Source organism: Sardina pilchardus, chromosome 1 (genome assembly GCF_963854185.1).
Source record: "Sardina pilchardus chromosome 1, fSarPil1.1, whole genome shotgun sequence".
In the NCBI taxonomy this organism is placed as follows: domain Eukaryota; kingdom Metazoa; phylum Chordata; class Actinopteri; order Clupeiformes; family Clupeidae; genus Sardina; species Sardina pilchardus.
Window position 1 is genome coordinate 25248380 of NC_084994.1, and position 27500 is coordinate 25275879.

General features: G+C 41.9%; 2 protein-coding genes across 3 annotated transcripts in view; both read left to right on the top strand.

Annotated features, from left to right (window-relative positions):
• The window catches only part of LOC134086228 (NACHT, LRR and PYD domains-containing protein 12-like), a gene marked incomplete in the record, with an annotated part of 983201 nt that overhangs the window by 919149 nt on the left and 36552 nt on the right, over positions 1-27500 (top strand).
• The window catches only part of LOC134086465 (NACHT, LRR and PYD domains-containing protein 12-like), a 22577-nt gene continuing 4283 nt past the window's right edge, over positions 9207-27500 (top strand). Inside the window, exons 1-10 of one of the 2 annotated variants that reach the window (XM_062540030.1) lie at positions 9207-9279; positions 10490-10609; positions 13605-13949; positions 14119-14175; positions 14383-14457; positions 15792-17388; positions 18307-18483; positions 18724-18897; positions 21662-21900; positions 22023-22271. In XM_062540030.1, the coding sequence (XP_062396014.1) occupies positions 13694-13949; positions 14119-14175; positions 14383-14457; positions 15792-17388; positions 18307-18483; positions 18724-18897; positions 21662-21815 (2490 nt within the window). In that variant the 5' untranslated portion in view covers positions 9207-9279; positions 10490-10609; positions 13605-13693 and the 3' untranslated portion in view covers positions 21816-21900; positions 22023-22271. Of the gene's footprint in view, positions 9280-10489; positions 10610-13604; positions 13950-14118; positions 14176-14382; positions 14458-15791; positions 17389-18306; positions 18484-18723; positions 18898-21661; positions 21901-22022; positions 22272-23257; positions 23429-24681; positions 24853-25320; positions 25347-27500 lie in introns of those variants that run through there. The other variant, XM_062540031.1, reaches the window with a different exon arrangement.

Consider the following 27500-nt stretch of genomic DNA (forward strand, 5'->3'; position numbering starts at 1 on the left):
AGCCTCAGCAGAGTCACTACAGTGCTGAGCACCCATGAGGTGAGGCGAGCCCTCTCCCATATCAAGCCCACCAAAGCCACTGGGCCCCATGGTGTCCCTGGGCGTGTTTTGAAACACTGCACAGGCCAGCTGGCTGGCTGAGGTGCTCACCACACTGTTCAACATCTCTCTGGAGCAGCCTGTTGTTCCAACATGTCTCAAGGTCACCAACAATCATTCCTCTTCCAAAACAAACAATAACCTCCCTGGATAACTATCGCCCATTTGCCTTGACACCCATAGTCATGAAGCAAGCTGTCCAAACACACATAAAAAACAAAATCCCCTTTTTTGGACCAGCACCAGTTTGCCTATCAAGCTGCAGTTTGCCATTTCACTGGCCTTCCACACTGCAATGTCACATCAGCGGAACAGCTATATGTACGCATGCTGTTTGTGGACTACAGCTCCACCTTCAACACCATCCTCCCCAACAGCTTGGCTGTCAAACTCAACAGCCTTGGAATCAAGTCTCATCTGTGCAACTGGGTCCTAGACTTTGTGAGCACCAGAGCACAAACAGTGTGCATCATGGGTAAGCAGCTCTCCTCCTCCATGACATGAGCACTGGGGCCCCCCAGGGGTGTGTGCTGAGCCCACTCCTGTTCTCCCTCTTCACGCACGACTGGAACCCCACTGATGACTCCAACATCATAGTCAAGTTTGCACACGACACCGTCCTGATTGATTGGCCGTATCAGCAACAACGATGAGGAGGCCTACAGGAGGGAGGTGGAGAATCTAATGGCATGGAGCCAGAATAACAGCCTGCTTCTCAACTCTAGCATCAACGGTGAGGTGGTGGAGGTGCTACAGACCTTTACGTACCTGAGTACAACTCACCTGTGACCTGACATGCTCTACCCACACCAAAGCCATGGCCAAGAAGGGGCACCAGAGGATGTACTTCCTGAGGTGCCTGAGGAAGGCCCAACTCCCACAACAGCTGCTGATCAACTTCTACAGACGTACAGTAGCATTGAGTCTATCATCACATACTGCATCACTGCTTGGTATCCTGGCTGCACCGCGGACAACAGGAAGGCCCTACAACGCATCAGCACTACAGCACAGAAAATCATCAGAGCACAGCTCACATCACTGGAGGAGATTCACAGAAGCTGCTGTAGCAAGAAGGCCCTGAGCATTTGCAAGGACCCAACCCATCCTGGACACGGCCTCTTCACCCTCCTGCCATCTGGCAGCGCTACAGAGCACTCTATGCTGCACCAGTAGACTAAGGAGCAGTTCTGATCCTCATGCAGCTGCACTGATCAGCACACTCCCCCTTCTCTGCCCCCCGCCACCCCAACCTGTGTGCTAGTGGAAACACATTAGTCAGTTTCTCTCTGTGTGTGTGTGTGTGTGTGTGTGTGTGTGTGTGTGTGTGTGTGTGTTTGTTTTTGCTCACTATGTTTGCTGCTTACTCTGTTTCTGTTTGAGGCCTGATGAGGATGTTCTCTCCTCTCTCATCTTCTCTTGTGTGCAGATGCCTGTGAGCTGAACAGAAACAGAAAGGGAACAGAAAGATGACACATTTGTCCAGATTTGACTTCTGGAAACAGGTGCTGTGTATGTGCTGGAGTGCTCTGGTAACAGTTGCTCTGCCCTGCATAATAAGAAGCCATACCTGCGCCCTCTTCCCATGCCAGTTTTAAGACGGCTGTTGTAATGACTTGGCTCCAAGTCATCACCAAAACAAAGGAGGACACAAATTTCAGCTTACAAATTGATTAACTAATATTTACAAGTAATGCACTGGTTTAAGCACAACATGTCAGTGTGAGTGCTCAGTGGTCAGTGTGTAAGTGAGTGAGTGGATGCATGAGGAGTGTGCTGTTGTTAGGTGAGAGAAGGAGAACAAAAGGAACAAAGCAAAAGGGTGCACGCCTGCCTCCCGTCCATCCCCTCTGCTGGCCTGGGCCTAAATGGGGAATAGAAAGGGACAGGGACAGGTGACAGAGGGGCCGTCAGTTAGCCACTTAAATGGCCAGTAGCGCCAAACAGCTGACCAGCCCATACATGTAGGTTGTCATAACGACGCATGGAGCAACTCCCCACTGAACAGGAGCTGGACTGTGTGGGCCAATCATGTGAAGTCTTAGCCAACCGTCCCGTGTGTAGAAAGTGTGTAGGTGTGCTAGACGGCTGCCATGTCCACATCAAGACCCCCTCTGGACCACAAAGCCAGGATGACCTGAACTGTTGCCCATGCAGCTCTCTGCTCCACAGGCTCATCCTGCACAACTACAACAACAGGAGCATCTGTAGCCCAACCTCCTATGAGCCTTCTGCTCATCACACTTCAACATGATAAGGCCACACAGCTGACTGCTTGCTACCATTATGTGCACTTTTCATCATTATTCAACATGTTTTATGCATTTTGGAAGTAAAGAATAATAAGATATGTGCTGTTAGCTGCTCTGACTTTAGTTCAAAGATCACCATAGATGTGAATGCTGGGAAAATGAAATATATGTTCTTCATAGGGTGGTGAGAAGCGAGATATAAATATATTTTTTTTCTGTCCATGAATTGTGAGCATGCAGCCAAGCACATTGTTGTTTTTAGCATCCATACATCTGACTCACAGTTTCATACTCGGTGTGATCTGGAAACAGTGTCAATCTGGCAAGTGCATTCTAAACAGATCCAGTCTTTTAAACAGACTTTGCCACTGTTGTTCCTATAAAGGGACACTAAGTGGCAGCAGCACATCAACAAGACTACCCTGGGAGGAGCAAGGTGAGTTTTTATGACCTGTAGAGTGCTTCACAGAAATGGTGTAAATGGATGATATACAGCAGGGGTCGGCAATTAAGTTTGGCATCGGGCCAGATATTTTCCGAGCCATTACATAGCGGGCCACAAGTTCACAACCAAAACAATGGCTAATTTAATTAATTAATATCGGAGGAGGTAAAAATGATAGGCGCTCTTGAAATGACAGAGAGACATTCAAGCAGGCTGATGTAGGCCTAGGTTAAATTTGTCGACTGGTCATTGGGGGCGCTATTATATGCCTGTGTCTTTAAAAAAATAATGATAAAAAACACCAGAAAAACATTTCCACGCGTTGCTGTTAGCTGTCAAAAAATGCACTATGAAAAAATCTGAAGAGAAAAGTTAACAGCGAAAACAGGATCTTTAATGATGAATGGACAGAGAACTACTGTATGCCTTCATCCTCCCTAATTGTATTAATGCAAAGCCCACATGCCTGATCTGTAACAACTAGGCCTACTAACGAGGGTTTCTCTGCATGCAAAGAGTACAAGACGGCACCACGAAAGTAAGCATGCTAATTACAGTGCATGAAAATGCACTGTACTGTTCTTCCTAGGCTTCTTATTCTTCTTCTTCTAACGCTCGCAATTCAGCTTCAACCGTTTAACGTAGAAACTTCATTCAAACGTTGTTGCGTAGGTCTTGCTTATGCCATGTGTGCTTTGTATTTTTCAACTTTGTAACTTTTATACTTTTTGAACTATTAAATAAAAACTATTAACAATTTCCCCATAGACTTAACATTGCTCATTATGACATCACGGCAGCAATTAGAATGTTACCCCAGCTGGTCAGCCACCTGGGCACCAACTGTCAGTTTCTCTCAGGCTCCTCTCTGAAGACTACATATTCTGTTCCCCTGTATCCTCTGCGCACAACAGTATCAAAATAAGTCCTCCTAATTCCATCCAACTTTATATCCATTCATCTTCTTCAAACCATTCACTCATCCACCCATTCTAAACAGTCTGCCTATCAACAACATCAATTAGACGCTCTACATTGAACTTTTAAACAATCTACTCTGTCTCAGGCTGGCTCTCTTAAGACTAGCCAGTTAAATTGATTACACCTGTATCTGTATCCACTACTCTCAGATACATTCTCTGTGTCTCTCCATTCTACAAGAATATAAGGCACATTCCATCCAACATTCTATCCATTCATCTTCTTCAGACCATTCACTCATCCACCCATTAAACTGTCTATCAACATCTATTAAACAATCTGTCTATCAACATCCATTAAACTCTCTGTCTATCAACATTAATTAGACTATCTACATTCAACTTTTAAATTATTTACTCTGTCTCAGGCTTTAAGAGTACTCTGGCTCTCTTAAGACTAGCCAGTTAAATTGATTACACCTGTGTCAACTACTCTCAGAGAGCTGTATCAGTGTCTCTCTTAACAAGAATATAAGGCACATTCCATCCAACCTTCTATCCACTCATCTTCTTCAGACCATTCACTCATCCACCCATTAAACTGTAAATCAATATCTATTAAACAATCTGCCTATCAATATCCATTAAACATTCTGTCTATCAACATTAATTAGACTATCTACATACAACTTTTAAAGTATTTACTGTGGGTCCCTCTCAAGCAGCGTTTATATGTCCTCCCTCGCTCCTCGCTCCTCAATGATCTACATAAGGAAAGATAGAAGAAGGGCTAGACTATCCCATTGTTGCCGCTCCATCATTCTTTATGTAGATCAGTGAGGAGCGAGAGAGGACGCGTAAACGCTATGAGAGGCACCTTCTGTCTCAGGCTTTAAGCATACAATCTCATTAAGACTACAGATCCTGTTTCACTACTTCCTCTGTCCACAACTGTTTCAAAATAAAGGTCCTCACTGCAATAATACACTATTAAATCATTTAACCATTGAAACTACTCAACTATTGAACTGTTCAACCATTCCAACTGTCAGTTATCATCCACTATGCCTCCAGTCAACTACATGAAACCTCCATGTACCTAGCAACCAACATAGCAACCATTAAAATTAAGTGTTTATAACCGTTTCCATAGCAACCAACATGATTATACTGCAGTAACTTCTTGTTTCCTGATAGTGGCCACCATGGATACCCTAGCAACAAATGTTTCAAAATAAAAGTCCTCACTAGCAAGTTAGCTAGTTAGCATGGTTAGCATAGTTAACATTGTTAACATAGTTAGCATTTTTAGCATAACTGCAAAAAATCATCAACTAAGTTAGCTAATCAACCTGGTTAGCATTGTCAGCAAATTTAGCATTGTTAGCATTTTTAACATTACTGCTAGAAATCATCGGTTAAGTTAGCTAATCAATCTGGTTAGCATTGTTAGTAAAGTTAGCATTGCTAGCATAATTAGCATTTTTAGCTTAACTGATAGAAATCATTAGCTAAGTTAGCTAATCAACATTTTAACATGAATAGAAATCATTAGTTAAGTTAGAACTGGAATGTTTCATCTTTAAACTGTCTACCTTCACACTATCAACTCTCTGTAAACTATGCAACCACCATGTTTACCCTAGCTACACCTCAGTAACCATATCTACATTATCTATCTATTTTTGCATTTTCATGCACTGGTAATTCCTTGGAATTGCATTTCTAGTTTAAAGGTTGCGTTCCTAAATAACACGCACGCTATTAATGTTTGAAACTCGTGTTTTACTTTTCACAGATCTATGTGCGTAAATTGCCTGTTTGATGTCAGGCCTGTTTAAAAGAAGTTGTGTTTTAATTATCACCATAAGCCTATGTCCGTTGTTTGAATGACAACATGTGTTTTAGGGACTAGCTTGGAATTTGAGAACCAGCGCTGTCCACTGACTTCATGTTTTTGCATGTTGTGCGTTCACGCTGCACCTCGCTGCGTGCTTCTTCACTCGTATTCAGATTAAACAAATATCTAAGCATTTAGATAGATTGATATTCTTCAGTTCTGGAAAGTTACGTTTCAAAATAAAGAGCATGTTTGAGACTGGCAGTCCGATTTTTATAAAGGTTTTTTTTTTTTTTTCATTCTCTGGTTCAAAAGATCTCACGGGCCAGATGTTTTTTGCTTGCGGGCCGCATCTGGCCCGCGGGCCGCCTATTGCCGACCACTGATATACAGTATGATCTATTTCACCTTGAACAAAGCCCAACACAACATGAGGCAATACTACTAGTGGAGCTTATTGACTGACAGCACTACTGCTGTTTAAATCACACAGGCTGGGCAAAGGATTCATTATCTATTTATTTAATTTCACAGAGAAAATATGACACAGCTTGTACACACTCTTCCTGAAGAAGTGCTAAAGGTCATTCACAAGCCTTTGGCTCCTTTGGACACGTCTACTTGTATTGAGTAGGTGATTATTCTCATGGAGAAAGGGATACAGCCTCAAAACTTCACTGACTGTGTGTTCTATATTTAAAGTGACGTATCAACACTATCTATGTGTTTGGTTCTGTGAGCAGAGGGAAACATGGAGTTAGGCTTCAAAAGCCCATACATGCAGATATATAGTATGATATAAAACTAGTCTGGCAAGTCTAATTGTGTACAAAACTAGATTGTGTTGAGTTATAAAACAGGTGAGGAGACGACCTTTGGCCTCTGCAGGGATTCATGAGCAGAGTGATCATTAATCATTTACAGAACCACCTCATACTGTACATGTACATGTCCTGCTTGTAGAGTTCTACTGAGTCAGGCGCCATCTTAAAGTCAACAGCCACTTGAGAGATTAAGAGATCCTGCTGCTTTCTGAAACATGTGAAATTCGTGAGAGAGGGGGAAAGGGGACAAGACTGCAGACTGAACAGGTAAGGTGGCGTTCACTTCAATCATTACAGTTCTGAAGATAGGTTGTCCTTGTTTGCTTTCGGCCATGAACATGTTTTAGATTAGTGAACAGAGAATGAATAACAAATTAAAGTGTATTATTGCCTCCATTTTATCAAAGTTATGAAACTAGTTAAAATGTTGATGTTGGATGTAAGGAACTAAAGGTCTGTGCAAGTCCTATACATTATACTAGTGACCAACCATAGCATGTACTCCCTATTATTGATTTAAAAAAAAAATAAGCATTTCATTTCAATACTTTGAAAAGGAAAAAATCCTTTTGAGTATTTATGTAAAAGGAAAACCGGTAAGATCTCTGTTTCTCAGGGTCATTGAGTAGGCCTACTACCTACGTTTCTGCAGCTATCAGCCAGGCAGCTATAGCGCTACTGTACACTCTGGAGGCATGAATTTAGAAACGCTTCTGCTCTTCAACTCAAGTAAACATTTGACTTGGCAACTTCCATTTGTTTTTAAATATTATTTAACCAGGTGTATATACTTAAGTGAACGACGTAAGTAAAGGAATTGTGTACCTTGTTCACCTCTGAGTAAAGTAGCTAGAGCAGCTTTATGAGTTTCCTGATAACGGCATGATTTGACAACGTGATGTCACAGTTGACACAAGCATTAAAGCGATTGAGAAAAACTGTAACATCAGTAAGAGATAACGGCTGCCGAGGTGTCCTGTCATATGGAATTAATGAACAAGGGCCAGCCAGAGACAAAGAACCCCCCGGCACTCAGTGGATTCATTTCATAACAGGACACCTCGAAGGCCGTTATCCCGCCTATCACCCGGGTGCCACTATCAGCAATAGTCATGCCTTTATAGCACTCATTCCTTTGGCCATAACAGGGGTGGAAAATGTTCAGTGGACTAGTCCAACTGTTCCATACAAATAGGAAGGCTGCGTTTCTATGTCTGCTTACATTTGAATGTGTATGTGATCACAAAGTCTCTGCATGTAGTCACATAGCTGTAAGTTAGAGGAATAATGACAAGAGTCCTACAGTCTCTTTTTCACACACACACACACACACACACACACACACACACACACACACACACACACACACACACACACACACACACACACACACACACACACACACACACACACACACACACACACACAGGAAGGATGTGGTTATATGACTTGTGTGCATGCTGTCACATAGTCTGTGCATGTAGTCACGTAGCTCTGACAGCAAGTTTCATGTCCCCTCCTGTCAAGGGTTTTCAGCTTTGGGTGTATCTTAATGTGTCTACCCTCAGTAAATGTCATACTGAAGTGACAGGTGTCACCTTTACATTATTCAAAGCTGCCAGGCTACGGTTGCTAAGGAGCCACTCTATTGATGTTGTCTATGTGAAGAGATCAAACTCCCAATAGACTTGTGTTGGTTTTTATAGGCTGCATTGTAATGTGCTATAATCAGTTAATCTAATATACTGTATTTCAAATCTCAATTTATCAACTGTCCCTGGCCCACTTAGTATTTTGGGGGCCCAGATTCATAGGGCCTTCATTTACTAGCAGCACCCCTGAGTGTGGCTGAATGACATGACATCAAGAGCCATCTTCCTGTTATGCCATGTTCAGTCACACTGCATGCTGGTCCATTCTACTGTACAGTAAATGAGCAGAAGTCATTCCACTTTACCCACACTTTAGGAAAACAGTAGGAGGAATTCAGCAGAGGTGACAGATTGCCTTAGTGTTAATAAGAAACAGCTGTTTGTGTGTGTGTGTGTGTGTGTGTGTGTGTGTGTGTGTGTGTGTGTGTGTGTGTGTGTGTGTGTGTGTGTGTGTTCTATGTGTGTGTGTGTGTGTGTGTGTGTGCATGCAAACATGTGTTTGCAAGTGTGCATACTGCATATGTATGTGAGTATTTTGATGAGTTACTCCATGTCCAGTTCCATTGCATCCAGCTCTAAAGTGGTACAGTATTACAAGAGAGTCCAAATGCGTGTTTTTTTCTCACATGCTATTGCTTTCTCAAGGTCATATTTTCAAACAACAACAATACTACACATAGTCATCCATAAAACCTCACAAACACAGTTTTAATTTGTTTATATTCATATTCACGTTTATAAAACAGTCACAATGCATAATAGTGCCTGCCTGGCCCTGGCATAAGCATAGCCGTGCCTGACAGCAACCCGTAGCTAGCCAAGACATCTAGTCTGGCTGGTCAGGCTAACCCGTAGCCACTGAGAAGGAAAAAAACTGATCCTCCATACTCCATACCATTCTCTCCAGTTCTGTCCTCTTGTGCAGGAAATATGATTCTCCCTTTACTCCATACAGTGTGTGTGTGTGTGTGTGTGTGTGTGTGTGTGTGTGTGTGTGTGTGTGTGTGTGTGTGTGTGCGCGCGCGCGCGCGTGCGTGCGTGTGTGTGCATGCGTGCGTGTGTGTGTGTGTGTGTGAGCGAATGAGTGAATGAGTGAGTGCGCGAGAGATCAGTAAACTGGCATGGTGGAGGGGGACGTGCTATTGATCACGTGATACACACGGAAGAGGTGAAAACGAAAGTGAATATGAGCGATCGAGAGAAAAAACAGATTGCGTATTAGACCGTTTCCATCGGTTTTTATGAAGGTAAGTAAGTGTAATAAATTAAATGTATAGTTGTTATCGATGTTAGAGGTGGTAAATTACCTTGTTTCCGTGAACTGAAGATTTACATTTCGTGTAGAGACTAGTCCACGGATTTCCACAGGTTTGATACATTTGCGAAATGACGCGCGCCGTAGGCCTGTTCACAGTAGCCAACCTTTTTTCCTGCCTCGGATTTCCTTTGAATTGGCTTAGGCTACTAAAAAAGTGGTATGAACAGATACAGCTTATGTTGTCTAAATCTAGACTGTCACCAAGGAACAGCAGCTGCAGCAATAGGACTACAAAGTTAGGAGGCTGTGTGTTACACCACAACCCATTGCCCCTAGGCTCCCCCTTCAGATATACATTTTAAAGCAAAGGCCTAGCATACAGTACTGTAGGCCTATGCATATACGTAATGGCTCGGACGGAGACCAACACAATTCCAGCCAATGAACAAGGGACAGTAATGTTTCACTAAAACCACCACAACATTACTGCTAAGTGTCCAAAAAATGCAATAGAAGGCAATAAAAGTAATATACAAAGTGTACAGAGTAGGCTATTGTAGCGTCGTGGCTGTAAATGTCTATGTTGTATGAGTTTTACGGTTACCATGTTGTGTATTAGGCTTACAGTGTGCTTGTCCTAGGCTGCACTTCATGTGTTTATCCCCGTGTGGATGTGTGTGGTGAACCCTTATTGTGTGTTACATGAGCGGCTGAGATTATCCATGTGTTGCCCTATGTAAGTTGTCTGTGCTTGGCTGTTTATCCCAATAAATGGCCGGCCTGGCCGACAGTGATCTTTGAGTCCGGGTGTGATCGCTACAGTATGTATGAAAGTAATTCAACACTAAAAATACTTTATTTTCCTGTTTGATACTGTCAATCTTATTTTTTTGTTGGTGTGATAGGAAAAAGAGATGTGTCTGGTTCAACTTTCAAATCCCAGATTTACCCTTTAGTAATCAGCTTTTCTCTCTATGGCTCTACACTGTGTGTGTGTGTGTGTGTGTGTGTGTGGGTGTGTGTGCCATGTACAGTGTATGTCCATGTCCATGCATCTACACAAAGCACACACACAACGTACACTCACACACAAACAGTTGCCTATCCTCTTATGCATGCTTCCCCCCATGATCACACACACGCCTGTTTTCGGTGTCCTCCAGCTCCTAAGAATGATGTGAATCTGTCCCGACACGCAGGGCCTCACCTACACAACAATATTCTGATCTGATTGGCTGACGACCAGAGAGAGAGAGAAAACAAGAGGGAACGGATAGACACTTGACTTGTTGAATGTTCCGCGGTGCATTTCTACACAGGTATGTTACATGCATTTGTGTGTGTGTGTGAGAGAGAGACATATATATTGGTGTATGTGTGAGTGATAGTGCCCCTGTGTTTGTGTGTGCTTAGAATAGAATAGAATGGGGTCATTCCACGCCAAATCAACCAGAGCCCACGCACTTGCGTCTCAAAAAAATCTGAAAAAAATACCATGTGTGCCTATGTTACCCAGGAGACACTATGTAAAATGTTTTTGTGCTAAGATCAATACTTTTCAAGTAACAGCCAGTTTTACAGGGGGGGGGGGGGGGGTGTCAAATTTGTTCTACCTCTTTTTTTTGTCAAAGTTCACAAGCTCATTGCTCAAGAACTAGAATCTGTAGAAGGCTCAAATTTTGCAGGCTGGTGCATAAATAGGAATAGTATGCAGTAAAATCACCACGAGTAGTCTGGATGATCCTGCATGGTCATAGCAGTCCCTCAAAGTTGATCAAAATTGTATTGGAGTTCTTGGCTGGGCTCTGTTTAGGCTTACAGAAGACATATTTTTACTCAACATAGGCTCTTGATTTTTTTTCTCTTATTGAGATCAGTAGAAACACTCTCCGAAAAAGCAATGAAGAGAAAAGAAAATCCATCAGGGACCGAACAGCAGACCTCACAAGTTTGAAAAATAATTTTGGATCTCATATTCAGAGCACCCTAACACCTTGTGGGAATATACAAAGATTTTTTTAATATTTTTTTCTATAATCTGCATTACCTCTTCTTTTTAAAAACACCAATTTGACTTGTCTTATGCGAATCTTTCTTTTTCATTTTCCACCCTAAACATGGACAAAATGCACCATTGAGATCAATATGTTTTGTCCCCACCCGGCAATTTCAGTGATTCAGTGATTTTGGTGGCACCTAGTGGTTACTCTATACAAAACAAATCTCTCAATAGATCTCTATGGTGCATTTTGCCCTTGTTCAGGGTGGGAAATGAAAAAGAAAGATTTGCATAAGACAAGTCAAATTGGTGTTTTTAAAAAGAAGAGGTAATGCAGATTATAGAAAAAAATATAAAAAAAATCTTTGTATATTCCCACAAGGTGTTAGGGTGCTCTGAATATGAGATCCAAATTTATTTTTCAAACTTGTGAGGTCTGCTGTTCAGTCCCTGATGGATTTTCCTTTCTCTTCATTGCTTTTTCGGAGAGTGTTTCTACTTATCTCAATAAGAAAAAAACCCCAAGAGTCTATGTTGAGTAAAAATATGTCTTCTGAAGGCCTAAACAGAACCCAGCCAAAAACTCCAATAAAATTTTGATCAACTTTGAGGGACTGCTATGACCATGCAGGATCATCCAGACTACTCGTGGTGATTTTACTGCATACTATTCCTATTTATGCACCAGCCTGCAAAATTTGAGCCTCCTACAGATTCTAGTTCTTGAGCAATGAGCTTGTGAACTTTGACAAAAAAAAAGAGGCAGAACAAATTTGACACCCCCCTCCCCCTGTAAAACTGGCTGTTACTTGAAAAGTATTGATCTTAGCACAAAAACATTTTGCAGAGTGTCTCCTGGGTAACATAGGCACACATGGTATTTTTTTCAGATTTTTTTGAGACGCAAGTGCGTGGGCTCTGGTTGATTTGGCGTGGAATGACCCAATGTATACTTTTTTGATTCCGTGAGGGAAATTTGTTTCTCTGCATTTAACCCAATTTAACCGAATTAGTGAACACACACAGCGAGGTGAATCACACACTAACCCAGAGCAGTGAGCTGCCTGCCCAACCAGCGGCGCTCGGGGCTAGTTTTGAATCTGCAGCTAGGTTTGAATAATGTTCATCTTCTCCCAACAGTAAACATATTTTTATATTGAGGGGCAGGTTTACAAAGTTATTATTTTTTTTTACTGAATAGCTTGGTTTCAATCACGTGATTATTATGACGCGCCACGGCGGTACGATTTGAGATGGAGGGCAGGAAGTAAACAATGGACCACTGTCTACCGTTGCAGACAGTCTGTATTGTACTGATATAGACCCAGTAAAAGAAGGCAATGAAGCCAAATTGGCCAGAGGACGAAAAAATAATCCTGCTAGAGGAATACAACAAATAAAAAACTATATTGAAAAGCAAATTCGGCTCACATATAACGGTAAAACAAAGAAATTGGGAGGAAATCGCCGCAAAAGTGCAAGAAGTAGACTAGCACAAAATGATGACACATTGGATTTAGCAAAGATTTGGAAACATTGTTTGAAAGACTACAGTCTCAAACCCTCTAGAAAAAGACAGACTCCAACTGACCTTACACTGAACAATCTAGTTGTCCGGAGTGTGCTGTGATTCCAGTACAACTCCCATGATGATGCCATTTATGTTCAATGTCTATATGCTTTGAATACTAAAATGTATCAGATCCTGACCTAAATATAGCCGACATTTCTGCCTAAAATAACCTCTTTTCAGATTAAAACAGGGGCCCACATTAAGATTATCTCCTTTGTATAGCGAAGATGGTGAATATGTTAAAGGAATACGCCACCCAAAAATGAAATTAAGCTAGTCTCGGTCACCCCCAGAGTTAGAACAGTGAAAAAAACCCGGTTAAAATCCGTCCGGGCATTCTCCTGCTTTGGGAGCAGCAATTTTAGCTTTAGCTTAGCACAGTTGCTGTAGATGAAGGGTGTCAGTGAGCACGTCCTCCAAAAAAGTGACCGAGACGTCTACATTTTTTTCTAAATATATCTTGGGAGCCGTGTGTTCAAAACGAGTACAAATCATAATGCAAAATCAAACGAGACTATTACCTGGGCAGATCTTTACTTGGAACTATATTCAGCCTCATCGCCGACGAAGCACCGCTAGCTAGGCGCAAAGTTCTCACGTAGCACCACTTGAATCCCATTCCGTGAAGTTCCAGTCGAATCTAGAAGTTGGGAGTTTACAAGACTGCTACGTGATAACTTTTTTGGGTGGCGTATTCCTTTAACATGCACATTAACATGCTGGAATTATTTTTTCAATACAGACTTTCAAGAATCCCCCAACATCTTGCAGGGCTAGGATGGCCTGACCCAAGTATCCAGATAGTAGCAGACCCATAAACTGGACCCCACAATGACTGCTGCGCTAAACGAAGAGCTGAGGAAGACTCTGGACAACCTCTCAGGGGGCGATTTTAAGAGGTTTAAGCACCTACTTCGGGATGACGGCCGAATGCCATGGGGAAAGCTGGAGAAGGCCGACTCAGATGATGCTGTGGACTTGATGGTGCAGGTGTACAGCATGGGGGCTGGGGCCATTATGGTGACCATCTTGCAGAAGATGAACCAAAACAAGCTGGCCAAGGACTTGGAGAGGGATCTGGCAAAATGTAAGTGTGGAGTCTCTGATGATGCACCTGTTTGTGCATGTGGAAATATGAAAATTAATGAATGAGTTCTCTCTCTTATTACTTCCTGTCGGACTCTTGACTTACTTCCTGTCCCTCCTGTCTCATCTCTCTCTCTCTCTCTCTCTCTCTCTCACTCTCTCTCTCTCAGGTGGAGGCCAGCAGTGTTCCACAAATCTGGCTGGAGGGGGTGGAGGACCACAGCAAGGTAAAGAACCACCGTCATTTCACCAGTGATATATTAACTGCAAGTCTCTGATAATGCACCTGTTTGTGCATGTGGGAAGAATCAAATTCATTCTTTTTTTTCTGCTGTCTCTTTCCCTCCCTCTTTCACATTTTCTTCTTACTCCCTGTGTGACTTTTTCTGTTTCATTTCATATCCTGTCTCTCTCTCTCTCTCTTTCTCTCTAAGCTGGAGACCAGCAGAGTTCTGCAGGGGGTGGAGGGATCAACATGAACATGTCTGGAGCACCTGCACCACAGCAAGGTAACACAAACACACACACACACACACACACACACACACACACACACACACACACACACACACACACACACACACATAATCCTCGGTGAATGCATGATACAAGACATGGTTGGTAGTTTAGTGGTTAAGGAGCTGGGCGAGCATGCAGTATCCTGAAAGTTGTCGGTTCAATTCCCGGCTTCCACCGTTGTGCACTTGAGCCAAGGTACTTAACCCCAAGTTGCTCCGGGGACAATACAGTCCCTTGTATTATAGTTGAAGTCACTTTGGACAAATATGCTAAATGTAGTGAATAACATTTTATGTTATGCATAATTACTAGTAGCTCAATTTGTTGTTGGTATTTCATATAGCAGTTATAGATAGAACAATTATCCATATCTTTAATGTTTACAGTAATCAGTCTATTTGGGGGACTCACTTGAAGAACATGAGAGTAATTTCCGGCACAAGGACCTGTAGATTACGGAGTGGATTGGAAGTATCATTATTTTCTGACTGTACCACTGTCCGTATTATTTAGGCTACTAAAAATGATTACCTCCACCAAGGAGGTTATGTTTTCGTCGTTTGTTTGTTTGTTCACTCTCATTTTCTCTCTCTCGCTTTTCTTCTCTTCTGTTCATCAGCAATGTAGCTCTCATTTGATGCAACTGGGAAGCGAAGGGCCTTGATTAATTTGCGGGCCAAAACACAATGAGTATAGGGCATATACCCCTCTCATAGACTTCTGCAGTTCGCCTACAAAAAAAGCCACCATCTTTGCCCAAATAAAAGGAGATCCGGTATCTTGAGATTTTTTCTGTGGGAAAATAACATGGGGATTTTGAATTTTCGCATCTGTTAAACTCTCACGGGGACGAAGAAATTGGAAATGCAGACGTTTTGCGCTACGTTTTGTCCTCTGTCTTTAAGTGGATACTGTGATCTTCGGTAGGTGAAGATGGCACACTTTGATTTTGCTACCCCAGAGCTAACTTACAGTGCAACTTGCCATAGGCAGTTAGCTTCAATTAACACCCGGAACTCCTTATATGGGTAAAGATGGCAGCTTTGGATCCTATTTGTAGGCGAACTTCAGAGGTCAATTGGTACCTCATACCTGCATGTCAGGTCATCATAGTTATTTCCAGGGCTGTGGGAGGGGCCACGAGGAGTGAAAGTGAAGGGCTGCAATAGCACATCCAGCTGCTGAGGGCTCAGAATAGAACAGAACACCAACAGCAATATCATGCACTTTTAAAAAACACATTAGTAATCAAAACATTACTAAGAAAATACTGCATTTGCAACCAGATATTTATAACATTACATGTTATTTTTGTTGTCTTTAGATTGTGGTGCAGCAAAGTCAATACTGAAACAGAAGCTCAAAAGGCACTTAAGAACCAAGTTTTCTGCTGTACATCAAGATCATGAAGTTAAAAAAATTGATGATATCTATACTGACCTTTACATTGTTGAGGGCTGCACAGGTGGAGTCAATAGTACACATGAAGTGTCGTCAATTAACATGAATCAACTTGGGAGAGGATCAAGCTTTGACAAGCACATTCAGTGGGATAACATGTTTACTGACAGGCAGATCACAAAACTTTTGACTTTGGGAATTGCTGGTGTGGGGAAAACCGTTGCAGTGCAGAAGTTTGTCATGGATTGGACTGAAGGAAAAACAAATAAAGACATTGACTTTGTTTTTGTTCTTTTGTTTCGAGAGCTGAACTTATTGAAAAAAACCTGCACATTTCTTGAACTCCTTCTTGAATTCTACACTGAACTCAAAGATTTGAGAGATTTCCCTCAATTCACTGAATGCAACATTATTTTTGTCCTTGATGGTCTGGACGAAAGCAGGCTCACCCTAGAATTTGAAAAGTGCATTAGTGAACTCAATGAGAAGACCTCTGTGGACATCCTCATGACAAGTCTGATTAAAGGCAAGCTACTGAACTCTGCACACATCTGGGTTACAACCAGACCAGCAGCGGCCAGTCTGATCCCAGATGAGTGCTTCAACTTGGTGACAGAGGTGCGAGGATTCAATGATGACCAGAAAGATCAATTCTTTCAGAGGAACATAAACAATCCTGAGAAAGCTGATAAACTCATTACTCATGTCAAGAAGAATAGAAGCCTCCACATCATGTGTCACATACCAGTATTCTGCCGGATTATAGCCAGTGTGGTAGATGCAATACTGGCAGATCAGAGCAAAGAGGAACAAGCCACAACTTTGACAGAAACATACACACAGTATTGTGTGTCTCAGATGAAAAGAATGAATGCAAAACACTTGGACAAGAAGAAGAAGATGAATGAAAAGAAAAAAGGGATGCTCCTTGTTAAGCTTGGGGAACTGGCATTCAACAATCTGGAGAAAGGCAATCTTATATTCTATGAGAAAGACTTTCAAGATTGTGGTATTGATGTTAAGTCTGGAGCATTGCAGGCTGGAGTTTGTACAGAGATCTTCAAAGAGGAGTATGCTGTAGCTGAAGAGAAAATATTCAGCTTTGTGCATCTAAGTGTACAGGAGTTCTTGGCAGCTCTTTATGTTCTTCACAAAAATGCAACTTGTTATTTGAGATATCGCATCCCTGAGGCATGGAGGAAGACACACGATTGGCGACTTTCACCCTCAAGGTTTGACCTTTACCAGTTTGCTGTGGACAAGGCCCTGCAGAGCCAGAATGGACATTTGGATCTTTTTGTGCGCTTCCTCCTTGGTCTTGCACCAATGTTGGAGCCTCAGATCGGGTTCCCCCTGAATAAGCTGCTGCCACAGTTAGCAATCAGAGAATCAAGCATCAAGAACACAGTTCAATACATCAAAGAAGTGATCAAGAGAGACTACCCACCAGAACGGACCATCAACCTCTTCCACTGTTTGAATGAGCTTGGGGATAACTCCCTGGTTGAGGAGATCAATGGGTAATGAATACTAACCATTTTCCATTTGAAGGTTTTGACAAAGAGCATAAGTAGAAGATCATGATGTTGAAGGAAATGATGTTATCAAAATCAGTCCAGTTTTACAGCTAGGCTACACCGTACGTGAAAGTGGTGTGAACATATTAAAAACAAATAAATAAAAGACAGGTCTTTTAAAAAAAAATATATATATGGTCTGCAAATCAAATGTTTCAGGCTACTAGGATTAATGCATAAATCAATCCATCAATCCAAGTGTTCAGTTGAATAAAACATATTATTTCCATGAACAAGATGCAAAACTATTATCCACACAGAGGTAAATCACACTTTGGCTCAATTTGCATCCGAGCCATCAGTTGGAGACAAGTGTTTGATTTAGGAACCCATAGGGAGGGGTGTTAAAAATGGAATCAATACTACTACTAAAAGCAATAGGCCTACTACTGATCAATCTTCATTTTAATGATTTGGTATTTATTCACAAAATTCTAAAATTAATATTTTAATTGACTGCAGTCCTACTCCTTTGTCAGTGGATGTGTGAATGAAATGTAATGTATATTAGTTAAATTATTTTGGGGTAAAGTCTCAATAACATACCAGGGTAGATAGTTCCTTGCGCAATGTACAGGAATATTATGAGATCTAATTAATACTCAAACAATCCGTAGACTATGAATTACTTCAAGTATTAACTTCATCTCTCAGAATATATTTCATGTGTACTGAGTACTACATTTACTACATATACCACTACATATACCGCTGATTAATGTAATTTGTATTGCTTTAATGTTCTTAACTTTGTTTTGAAGTAAAGCGGTGCAGTCTTAAGCAGGTAACAATGAGTATTAGTAAGGTTCTGAGTAATGTTTACCTATGTATAATTGATATGTTGTCTTAAATGATACCCAGGTACATAAACTCAGCAGACAAGAATAAGAACCTGACTCCAGCCCAGTGTTCAGCTGTGGCTTATCTGATGCTCATGTCGGCTACAGACATGGAGGAGTTTGATCTGAAGAAATATCTGAGATCAGAGGAAGGGCTCCACAGAATGCTTCCAGTAGTGAATGTCTCAAGGAGAGTTTGGTGGGTGAAGTCTTGTTAACATTAATGATAATGTAAGAGCTGAACCAACTGGCTGAGATGTTCATTTCTCAGCACTAGGTGTACATTAGTGTGTTACAATTGTAATAATATACCTGTGAGATAGGTGGACAAGCAGAACCAACCTCAACTTTTAAAGTGGCTAAATCGGCAAAAGGGACACCTGCATTACAGTAGCTGTTTTCATGTATGTTTTTTTGTTGTTGTTGTTTTTTTGAACAGGCTGAATCAGTGTCAACTCACTAAAGCAAGTGGTGAACTGTTAGCATCAGTGCTACAAAGGACACCTTCCCATCTGAGAGAGCTGGACATGAGTAACAATGACCTGCAGGATGAAGGAGTGGAGCTGCTCTGTGTGGGACTAAGAGATCCACAGTGCAAGTTGGAGATACTGAGGTCAGCTATGAGCCATATACACTGTAATAGACGTAATAGTAATTCAGTTTATATGAAACAGACGGGGGGGGGGGGGGGGGGGAGCAGGAAAGAGGCATAGCTGATGCAGTGCATCAGTTGTGTTTATGTACAGATATGTTCTGCTTTGTATAAGTGAAGTTTATAAGATTAAAGATTGGTAAATATCTAGTGTTAGTAAAAGGGTTTAGGTAACATCTTCTGTGAAGATCATAGTTATTTAGAATTATGTATGCACAATAGAATGTGATCGTAAATCATTAGAATAATTTTTATGATCATTTCCCAACAAGCATGAGACTCTATATCAGTGTTCATAATTAAAAATGATTCTAAGCTATAACTTCATTCTGTGAAATCACTAATGGCCTGTACAGACAACACATGATTATTGTGTAGTTTGTACAGGCCATAAGGAATGTTTCCGTGTTATTATTCACCAAAAGGTTTTAGAATAATCAAAACTTCAAAACTCTTACCGACTAGCCGAGAAATATGCACATACTGTATTATGCACCTAATGTACCAATTGGAATTTAGTAAAACATTTATTTTGTACGGCTAAAACACCTCAGCCAACATGTCACAATTATGCCAAGTGGTTTTCTCAATGCAGTCAGTGAGCTCCCTCTTCTGTTGGACAGAAGGAGGGAAAAACGTACCCGTCCCCCGAAACCTGCAGTATTTGTAGATGCCCCCAATGTGAATCACAACAATACTCCAGTGCTTTGATTTTGCAGCCAAAGGAGAGATTTGTGATCTTAGCCAAGCTGAGGGGGCAAACATCCTCTTTACAGAGAGCGAAGACAAGAAAAAAGCCCTTTAACCCTTACTGGAGGTAGCTTAATTTCCAAGAATAAAAATGAAAAATAAGAAATAAAAGTGAATTAGAGACAGGTTAAAAAAAAGCAGAAGAAAATAATCCAATGATCAATGAACAGACTCCAAAACCAAAAGGGGTCCAGATGCACATACTCGGGGGGGAAAAAACTTTTTTCCTATTCATATATTTACACCCTTATCTATATGGTGTGTTACCTCATGCTTACTGTATGTCTGATTGGCAGTTTTATTACCTTTTTCTTTACAAAGCTTTCTATGGACCCTGGGAAGGGTCAAGTTGGTGAATATTTTTTTTGCGTTCTCTCGCAGTAACTTTTGCGTTCCCTCGCAATAACTTGTATGTGTTCCTGTCAACTTGGGCTCCATATATTAGCCTACCATACAGGTTTACATGGACTGCAGTTCATATCATGGATAATCTGGACATTATTAAGTTTTACTTTAACCTGGGGCTCACAACATACAGCAATATACTGGCAGATTTGTCTGTGAGACACAATTTGATTATAAGCATGAACACTCTGACACGTCTGTTAAAGAAAGACGGCTTGTTTCGGCGCAGCATGAGAGTTGACAGCGCATTAACCTGACATAGCCTCTGCTTGCCTACTGTACGGAGCCCAATGTTCCTTCACAACAGCAGCAGGTTAATAACTTGCACAGTGGTTTGGATCCGAGGATTTATTTCGTGATCTTTATAATATAGCCTACATTCACATCGCTCAGGTCCCTGTAACATGCCTCTCTCTCCCACTCCAATCTCACACACACACGCTCGCTCCCTCTCTACCCCTCGGCTTAAAGGGCATACATGTACACCTAGATGTACACCTAGGCTACAAGTTATTGCGAGGGAACGCAAAAGTTATTGTGAGGGAACGCAATTGTATTGCGAGGTAACGCAAAAAGTATTGTGAGGGAACGCAAAAGTATTGCGAGGGAACGCAAAAAGTATTGCGAAGGAATGCAAAAAGTATTGCGAGGGAATGCAAAAGTATGGCAAGGGAGCGCAAAAAGTATTGCGAGGGAACGCAAAAGTGCACAAAATATTCACCCATCTGACCCTTCCCGGGCTCCGTAGCTTTCAGACTGTCAGGTGATCTGACCGTGCTATGACCCCAACAGGATACTTTATTGTCTGCAACAGTTACACTTGTTTTCTGTGTATTGCTCCCTTACAATATTTCTGAGTATGGTATGTTTTTCTGATTTCTGTCTGGTGCTAAGCTTGTCGAACGGTCTACCTACAAGTGTTCACACAAGCATGATTTAATTTCTTATATTCAAACATAATTATACTTTATGACTAGGCATATGTCAGTGATGATGTTAATACAAAATTTGATCAGTGTTCCATTCTGTTGAAAAGAGTCTGAGAGCAAATGCTGTTATGCCTGCATCTGCATTCTCATAAGCATGGTTGATGCTACAGTAGGTGGAGAATATCATACGATCTCCTTTTTTACTTTGCTTAGTTTTCATTTCTGTTGTGTCCTCACTGTATGGCTTATGAGATACAAAAAGTCTCATTCCATTACAGTTCATCATCTGTTTCTGTGAACAGGTCAAGGTGATAGATAGATCCTGAGTATTTTTGTAACTCGTGTTAACACCTTAGATACAAGCACAGCAGCTGATCAAGCACACTTTGCTGCTCCTCGGGGGCATAAACTGGACGTGGTGTCAGCATGGGGTGTGTCTGGAAGGACAGATCGTGCCTTTGGATTATTAATCTACACACACAGTTTATGAACTTGTTCCCTTTGTTCACTGATCCATGTGCATGGTTCTGTTTTGTAATCTGTATTATGGCGGTCATTGAACAGGGTTTGGCTCCTCATTGGTGTTATGTACTTTGATGGGTATTCTCTATTTTTTCTAACATAACAATTGTGCTTTACAGACTTGTTGGCTGTGTACTGACTAAGAAGTCTGGAGGTGTTTTGGCCTTTGCCCTGCAGTCAGTAAACTCCCACTTGAGAGAGCTGGACTTGAGTAAGAATACTCTGGGGGATTGTGAAGGAAAGCTGGGCTCTGGAACGCTGAATCCACACTAGACCTGAGTAAGAATATTCTGGGGGATTGTGGAGGAAAGCTGGGCTCTGAAGCACTGAATCTCCATTGTACGATGGAGACACTCAGGTTGGTGTTATTGAAAAGTATCATCCATCTTGGAAGAGCTTCTGTTACCTAATCTCTTTCTCCACTCGTATTGTTGCCAATAATAAGAAGCATGTTGTCTACACTATTTTTCTCTTTTGCAGACTTGCTGGTTGTAAACTGTCAGACGAATCCTGTGAGGTTTTAGCCTCTGCTGTGCAGCACGTGGTCTCCCTGACAGAACTGGACCTGAGTGACAATCACATGAACATCACTGCAGTTCAGCTTCTGAGTGCTGGGATAAGTCACTCCAACTGTAAACTGCAGATATTAAGGTTGGGTTTTGACTTTCTTTTGGTTTTAATATTGTCCCTGAAGTGTGTCATTCAGATATGGGCTGTTTATTTGCTACACAGTGAGGGCATTGTAGATACGGTAAGGGGTTAGTGTGTCGAAGACCAGACTAAGGGTGTACTCACACTTGGCATGGTTCACTTGTACTGTGCTGGAGTACTGTTCTCTCCCGTTCTTAGTCCGCACTCAAACTGCATATTATCAAACTGTACCCAGACACGGTTGAGCTGCTGTGCTCTAGAATCTTTGCATAGGCTTACAGGCGCATAGGCGATCACAAACTGGACTGTGGGTCAAGCATACTCAAGTATGGTACGGATGGCATAGTATGAGTACACCTTAAGCCAGATGAAGTTTTCTCTCCCAGTTTCCTGGTATGGGCTGAGTTTAGATGCCACACAGGTACAGTAAGGGTAAGGGGCTAGTGTGTTGAAGCCACATTCTCCTGGTATGAGATGGTTATTTGATACACAGCTAAATACTCTGATGCTTTGGTAAGGGGGCTCCTGTGTTCAAAGCCAGACACATTCATGTCCAGAATGCAGGGCACCTCGTCTTACATAATTTAGATGTTTTCCTACATGTTTTCTCTGTTATGTTCCTGGTGTGCTGAGTAAAACTACACAATGTAGAAAGGAACCAGAATAGTGTTCATATTCATAAATATGTCAGAGATATATTTTTGATAGCTGCGTTCTTGATAGCTTGAGTTCAAAGTGTAGACGAGGAAAAAAGAGTTCATTGCTGATGATGGTCAGAATCAAGTTTTATTTTGTGTGTTTGCACTGTTCTGTCAAGACTGTAAGCTGACATGACTTTGATGAATAGCACTACAGTATTTCCATACCATCATATGGTCATCGCCAAAAATAACCTATCATGACATATTGTGGTATAGTTGTAAGTCTGTATTGCCCATCCCTAATCCTAGCATATTTTATTGATTTAAATAGACATTAACAACATTATGATTATACACATGGTTAAATTAAATGACATCATTCCTATCTGCCTTTTGCACTCTGTCTTTGTCACTCTTTTGCAGACTTGCTGGTTGTAAACTGCCAGAGGAATCCTGTGAGGTTGTAGCCTCTGCTGTGCAGCACGTGGTCTCCCTGACAGAACTGGACCTGAGTGACAATCACATGAACATCACTGCAGTTCAGCTTCTGAGTGCTGGGATAAGTCACTCCAACTGTAAACTGCAGATATTAAGGTTGGGTTTTGACTTTCTTTTGGTTTTAATCTTGTCCCTGAAGTGTGTCATTAAGATATGAGCTGTTTATTTGCTACACTGTGAAGGCATTGTAGGTACGGTAAGGGGTTAGTATGTTGAAGACCAGACTAATGGTGTACTTACACTGGGCACGGTTCACTTGTACTGTGCTGGAGTACGGTTCTCTCCTGTTCTTGGGCCGCACTCAAACTGCATTATCAAACTCTACCCAGACACGGTTGAGCTGCTGTGCTCTAGAATCTTTGCATAGGCTTACAGGCGCATAGGCGATCACAAACTGGACTGTGGGTCAAGCATACTCCAGTATGGTACGGATGGCATAGTACACCTTAAGCCAGATGAAGTTTTCTCTCCCACTTTCCTGGTATGGGCTGTGTTTAGATGTCACATAGGTACAGTAAGGGTAAGGGGCTAGTGTGTTGAGGACTCATTCTCCTGGTATGAGATGGTTATTTGATACACAGCTAAATACTCTGATGCTTTGGTAAGGGGGCTCCTGTGTTCAAAGCCAGACACATTCATGTCCAGAATGCAGGGCACCTCGTCTTACACAATTTAGATGTTTTCTTACTTGTTTTCTCTGTTATGTTCCTGGTGTGCTGAGTGAAACTACACAATGTAGGAAGGAACCAAAATAGTGTTCATATTCATAAATATGTCAGAGGTATATTTTTGATAGCTGCGTTCTTGATAGCTTGAGTTCAAAGTGTAGACGAGGAAAAAAGAGTTTATTGCTGATGATGGTCAGAATCAAGTTTTATTTATTTATTTTATTTATTTTTTTTAAAGATTATTTTTTGGGCTTTTTATGCCTTTATTTGGACAGGACAGTAGAGAGAATGACAGGAAGTGAGTGGGAGAGAGTCGGGGTGGGATCTGGAAAGGACCACGGGGCGGGAATCGAACCCGGGTCGCCAGTGTACGGTGCAGGTGCCCCAGCCAGTTGCGCCACTGCCGGGGCCAGAATCAAGTTTTATTTTTTGTGTTTGCACTGTTTAGTCAAGACTGTAAGCTGACATGACTTTCCATACCATCATGAATATGGTCATCACTAAAAATAACCTATCATGACATATTGTGGTATAGTTGTGAGTCTGTATTGCCCATCCCTAATCCTAGCATATTTTATTGATTGAAATGGACTTTAACAACATTGTGATTATACACATGGTTAAATTAAATGACATCATTCCGATCTGCCTTTTGCACTCTGTCTTTGTCACTCTGTGCAGACTTGCTGGTTGTAAACTGCCAGAGGAATCCTGTGAGGTTGTAGCCTCTGCTGTGCAGCACATGGTCTCCCTGACAGAACTGGATCTGAGTGACAATCACTTAAACATCGCTGGAGTTCATCTTTCAAGTGCATTGAAAGGTGACATCAACTGGAAGCTGCAGATATTGAGGTTTGTGTTTGACTTTCCTTTTTTTCTCCTCAGGCTTTTAAACAGTGTCTTTAAAGGACTTATTGGTCTAATAACAGTCTACTTACCAGTACATATGGGTGAGAAGTGTGTTGAGTGTTAATGCAATTTCATCAGTTTCATTATTTGTTTAGAGTTAGATGACTAATGGGGTCTATGAGGTACTCTGAACCATCTGTGCCTGCTAAGTCACTGACAACAAGTCTTTGTGTGGCTCGCTCTTATAACAAAACTGTATTGTGTAGCCATTTAAAACATTCAAGTTGGTTAAGACTACTGTCTACTAATGATGGTAGAATTTACTTCTGCTACAAAATATATTTATTTTATTCTAAAACTCTTAAAATAAGAACATTTCACATGCTGCTGACGATCACAGAGTGGAGCTCTATGTTCTGATATTCAGATTCTCTCTCTCCCTCTCTCTCTCTCTTTCTCTCTCCTTTAAAGACATGCCCGTGGAGAACTGAGAAAATGTAAGTGTTGATCTACTGTTGAGTGTTGTACTGTTATGCTAATGATGTTGAAGTGTTCTTTATTGAGCAGCTGTGTCACTGTGGCGTAGGCCACCACTGCATGTGAAAGGCCTTTAGAGCATGTGTGGGGGTCTGTGGCGTCCTGCAGAAACACACTGAATCATAGTGACAGAGAGAGAACAGAGACAGATTGACATGTTGGCATGTTACAGTAGCCAGACATCAGAGGGATGGCAGACAAAGAAAGAAGGAGAACTAGTACGGCATGACACATGAGAGGCCCCTGAGAACAGAGACAGATTAACATGTGGAGAGTCTCATGTTAGAGTGGAAGAAAATAATAGAATGAGAAGATAGAGAAGAAAGCAATGATTTTTGTTTGATTATTAATGGATTATTATTTCAATGGGAAAATTGAGCGTCAGCGTCAGTTCTGGCAGGCAAGTAGTCAAGACGCTGCTAACCGCTGTGGGCGTCAGCACATCAGCTGGTCAACTCCCCTCGCTTCTAAATGGCTACATCCAAACAGGGCGCCTTATTTAAAGCTGCTTAGTTGTTCCTAACGCTTGCTGCTCGCTTTATGCAACCCACCTCCTCCCCTGCTCCACCCTGTCGTTTATAACATGGCATAGGTTTATGTCATAGTTGCTCATGAGCTCATGAAAGGTCTGGGTACTCCTCTGAACAGAGCCATACCGCCAAATTTAATTTGTAGTATATTAATTTAAATTGCCTAAGATATTTATTGTCTGTTGTTCTTGACTTATGGACCTGACAGAAATATCATTATGAATGCCTTTATTTAATGCCTTAATTTTGATTCCAGCTACTGTACTATTCAAACTCATGTAGTATGTTTTAAATTCAAAGTAACCGCAGACTTGTTGGGTAGTGTATAAGTTCTAATGGTGGAGAGCAGTTTAAGCCATGGTCCTACTATAGGGAGAGAGAACAGGGACGAGTTAAACAGATTGACATGTTGGCGTGTTACAGTAGCCAGGCATCAGAGAGATGGCAGAGACAGGAGGAAGGAGAACTTGTACAGCATGACACATGAGAGGCCCCTGGCAGCCTATAGGCTTGTAGCAGCAGAACTAAGGGATGACCTCAGGGTCCTGGAGTCATGCAGGTCATGGAGTGATGGCAGATCACAGCCAATCATTCCTCTCAATACAACACATGATATGCTGCAGTCTGCTCTTATCGTTGGCAGTGGATGCAGCGCACCAGGTAGTGATAGAGCAGGTTAGGATGGACTTAATGACGGCAGTGTAAAAGTGCACCATAATGTGCTTTGGGAGGTTGAACATCCTCTGCTGAGCCTCATGTTTAGCTCATGTTCAGCTCCCATGTCAAGTCCTGGGTGATTCTGGTGCCCAGGAAGCAGAAGGACTCCACTGTGCTAACTGGGGAGCCAGACAGGGTGATGGGGGCAGGTGAGGCTGGGCTCTTCCTGAAGTCCACAAGGGAGAAGAGTAGAGGGGAGAGAACACAGTCTTGTGGGGAACCACTGCTGATGGTTAGCGGGTTGGAGGTGGGCTTTCCCAGCTTCTCCTGCTGCTTCCTGTCAGACAGGAAGTCTGTGATCTATCTGCAGGTGGAGTCAGGCACACTCAGCTGAGAGAGCTTGTCCTGTAGCAGGGCCTGGATGATGCTGTTGAATACAGAGGTGAAGTCTGTCAGTCTGTCTGTGTCTGGTGCCCAACATGAAAATACATTTCTTCATTGTTTGCCAATTTCTACCTGTTCACCACTACAAGGTAGCGATGTCCAGTTAGACTCTTGGGTGCTGGACTATCATGCAGCTCACAGCTCAGATCTCAGTCTGTCAATATGAGCTTTAATGACTTTGTCTGTGTGAGTTTGTGGGTTTTCCTGTGTATTTGTGTCTGTTGAGTGAGAGAGTTTGTGATTGTGAGAGTGTGCAGCGTGTGTGTGCATGCTGCGTACAGTATGTGCATGGCTGTGTTTTTCTGTGCATTTGACTGTGTGCATGCGTGCGTGTGTTTGTTTTCCTGTTTGTGTATCAGTGTGTTTGTTTTAAGTTTCAATTTGTATCGTTGCATATACTTTGCAGCAGAGTTCAACTATGCCACAGTTGCAGTAGTGCCAGGACAAAAGGGGTAAATAAACACAGGGGGGCAGTGGGGGGGC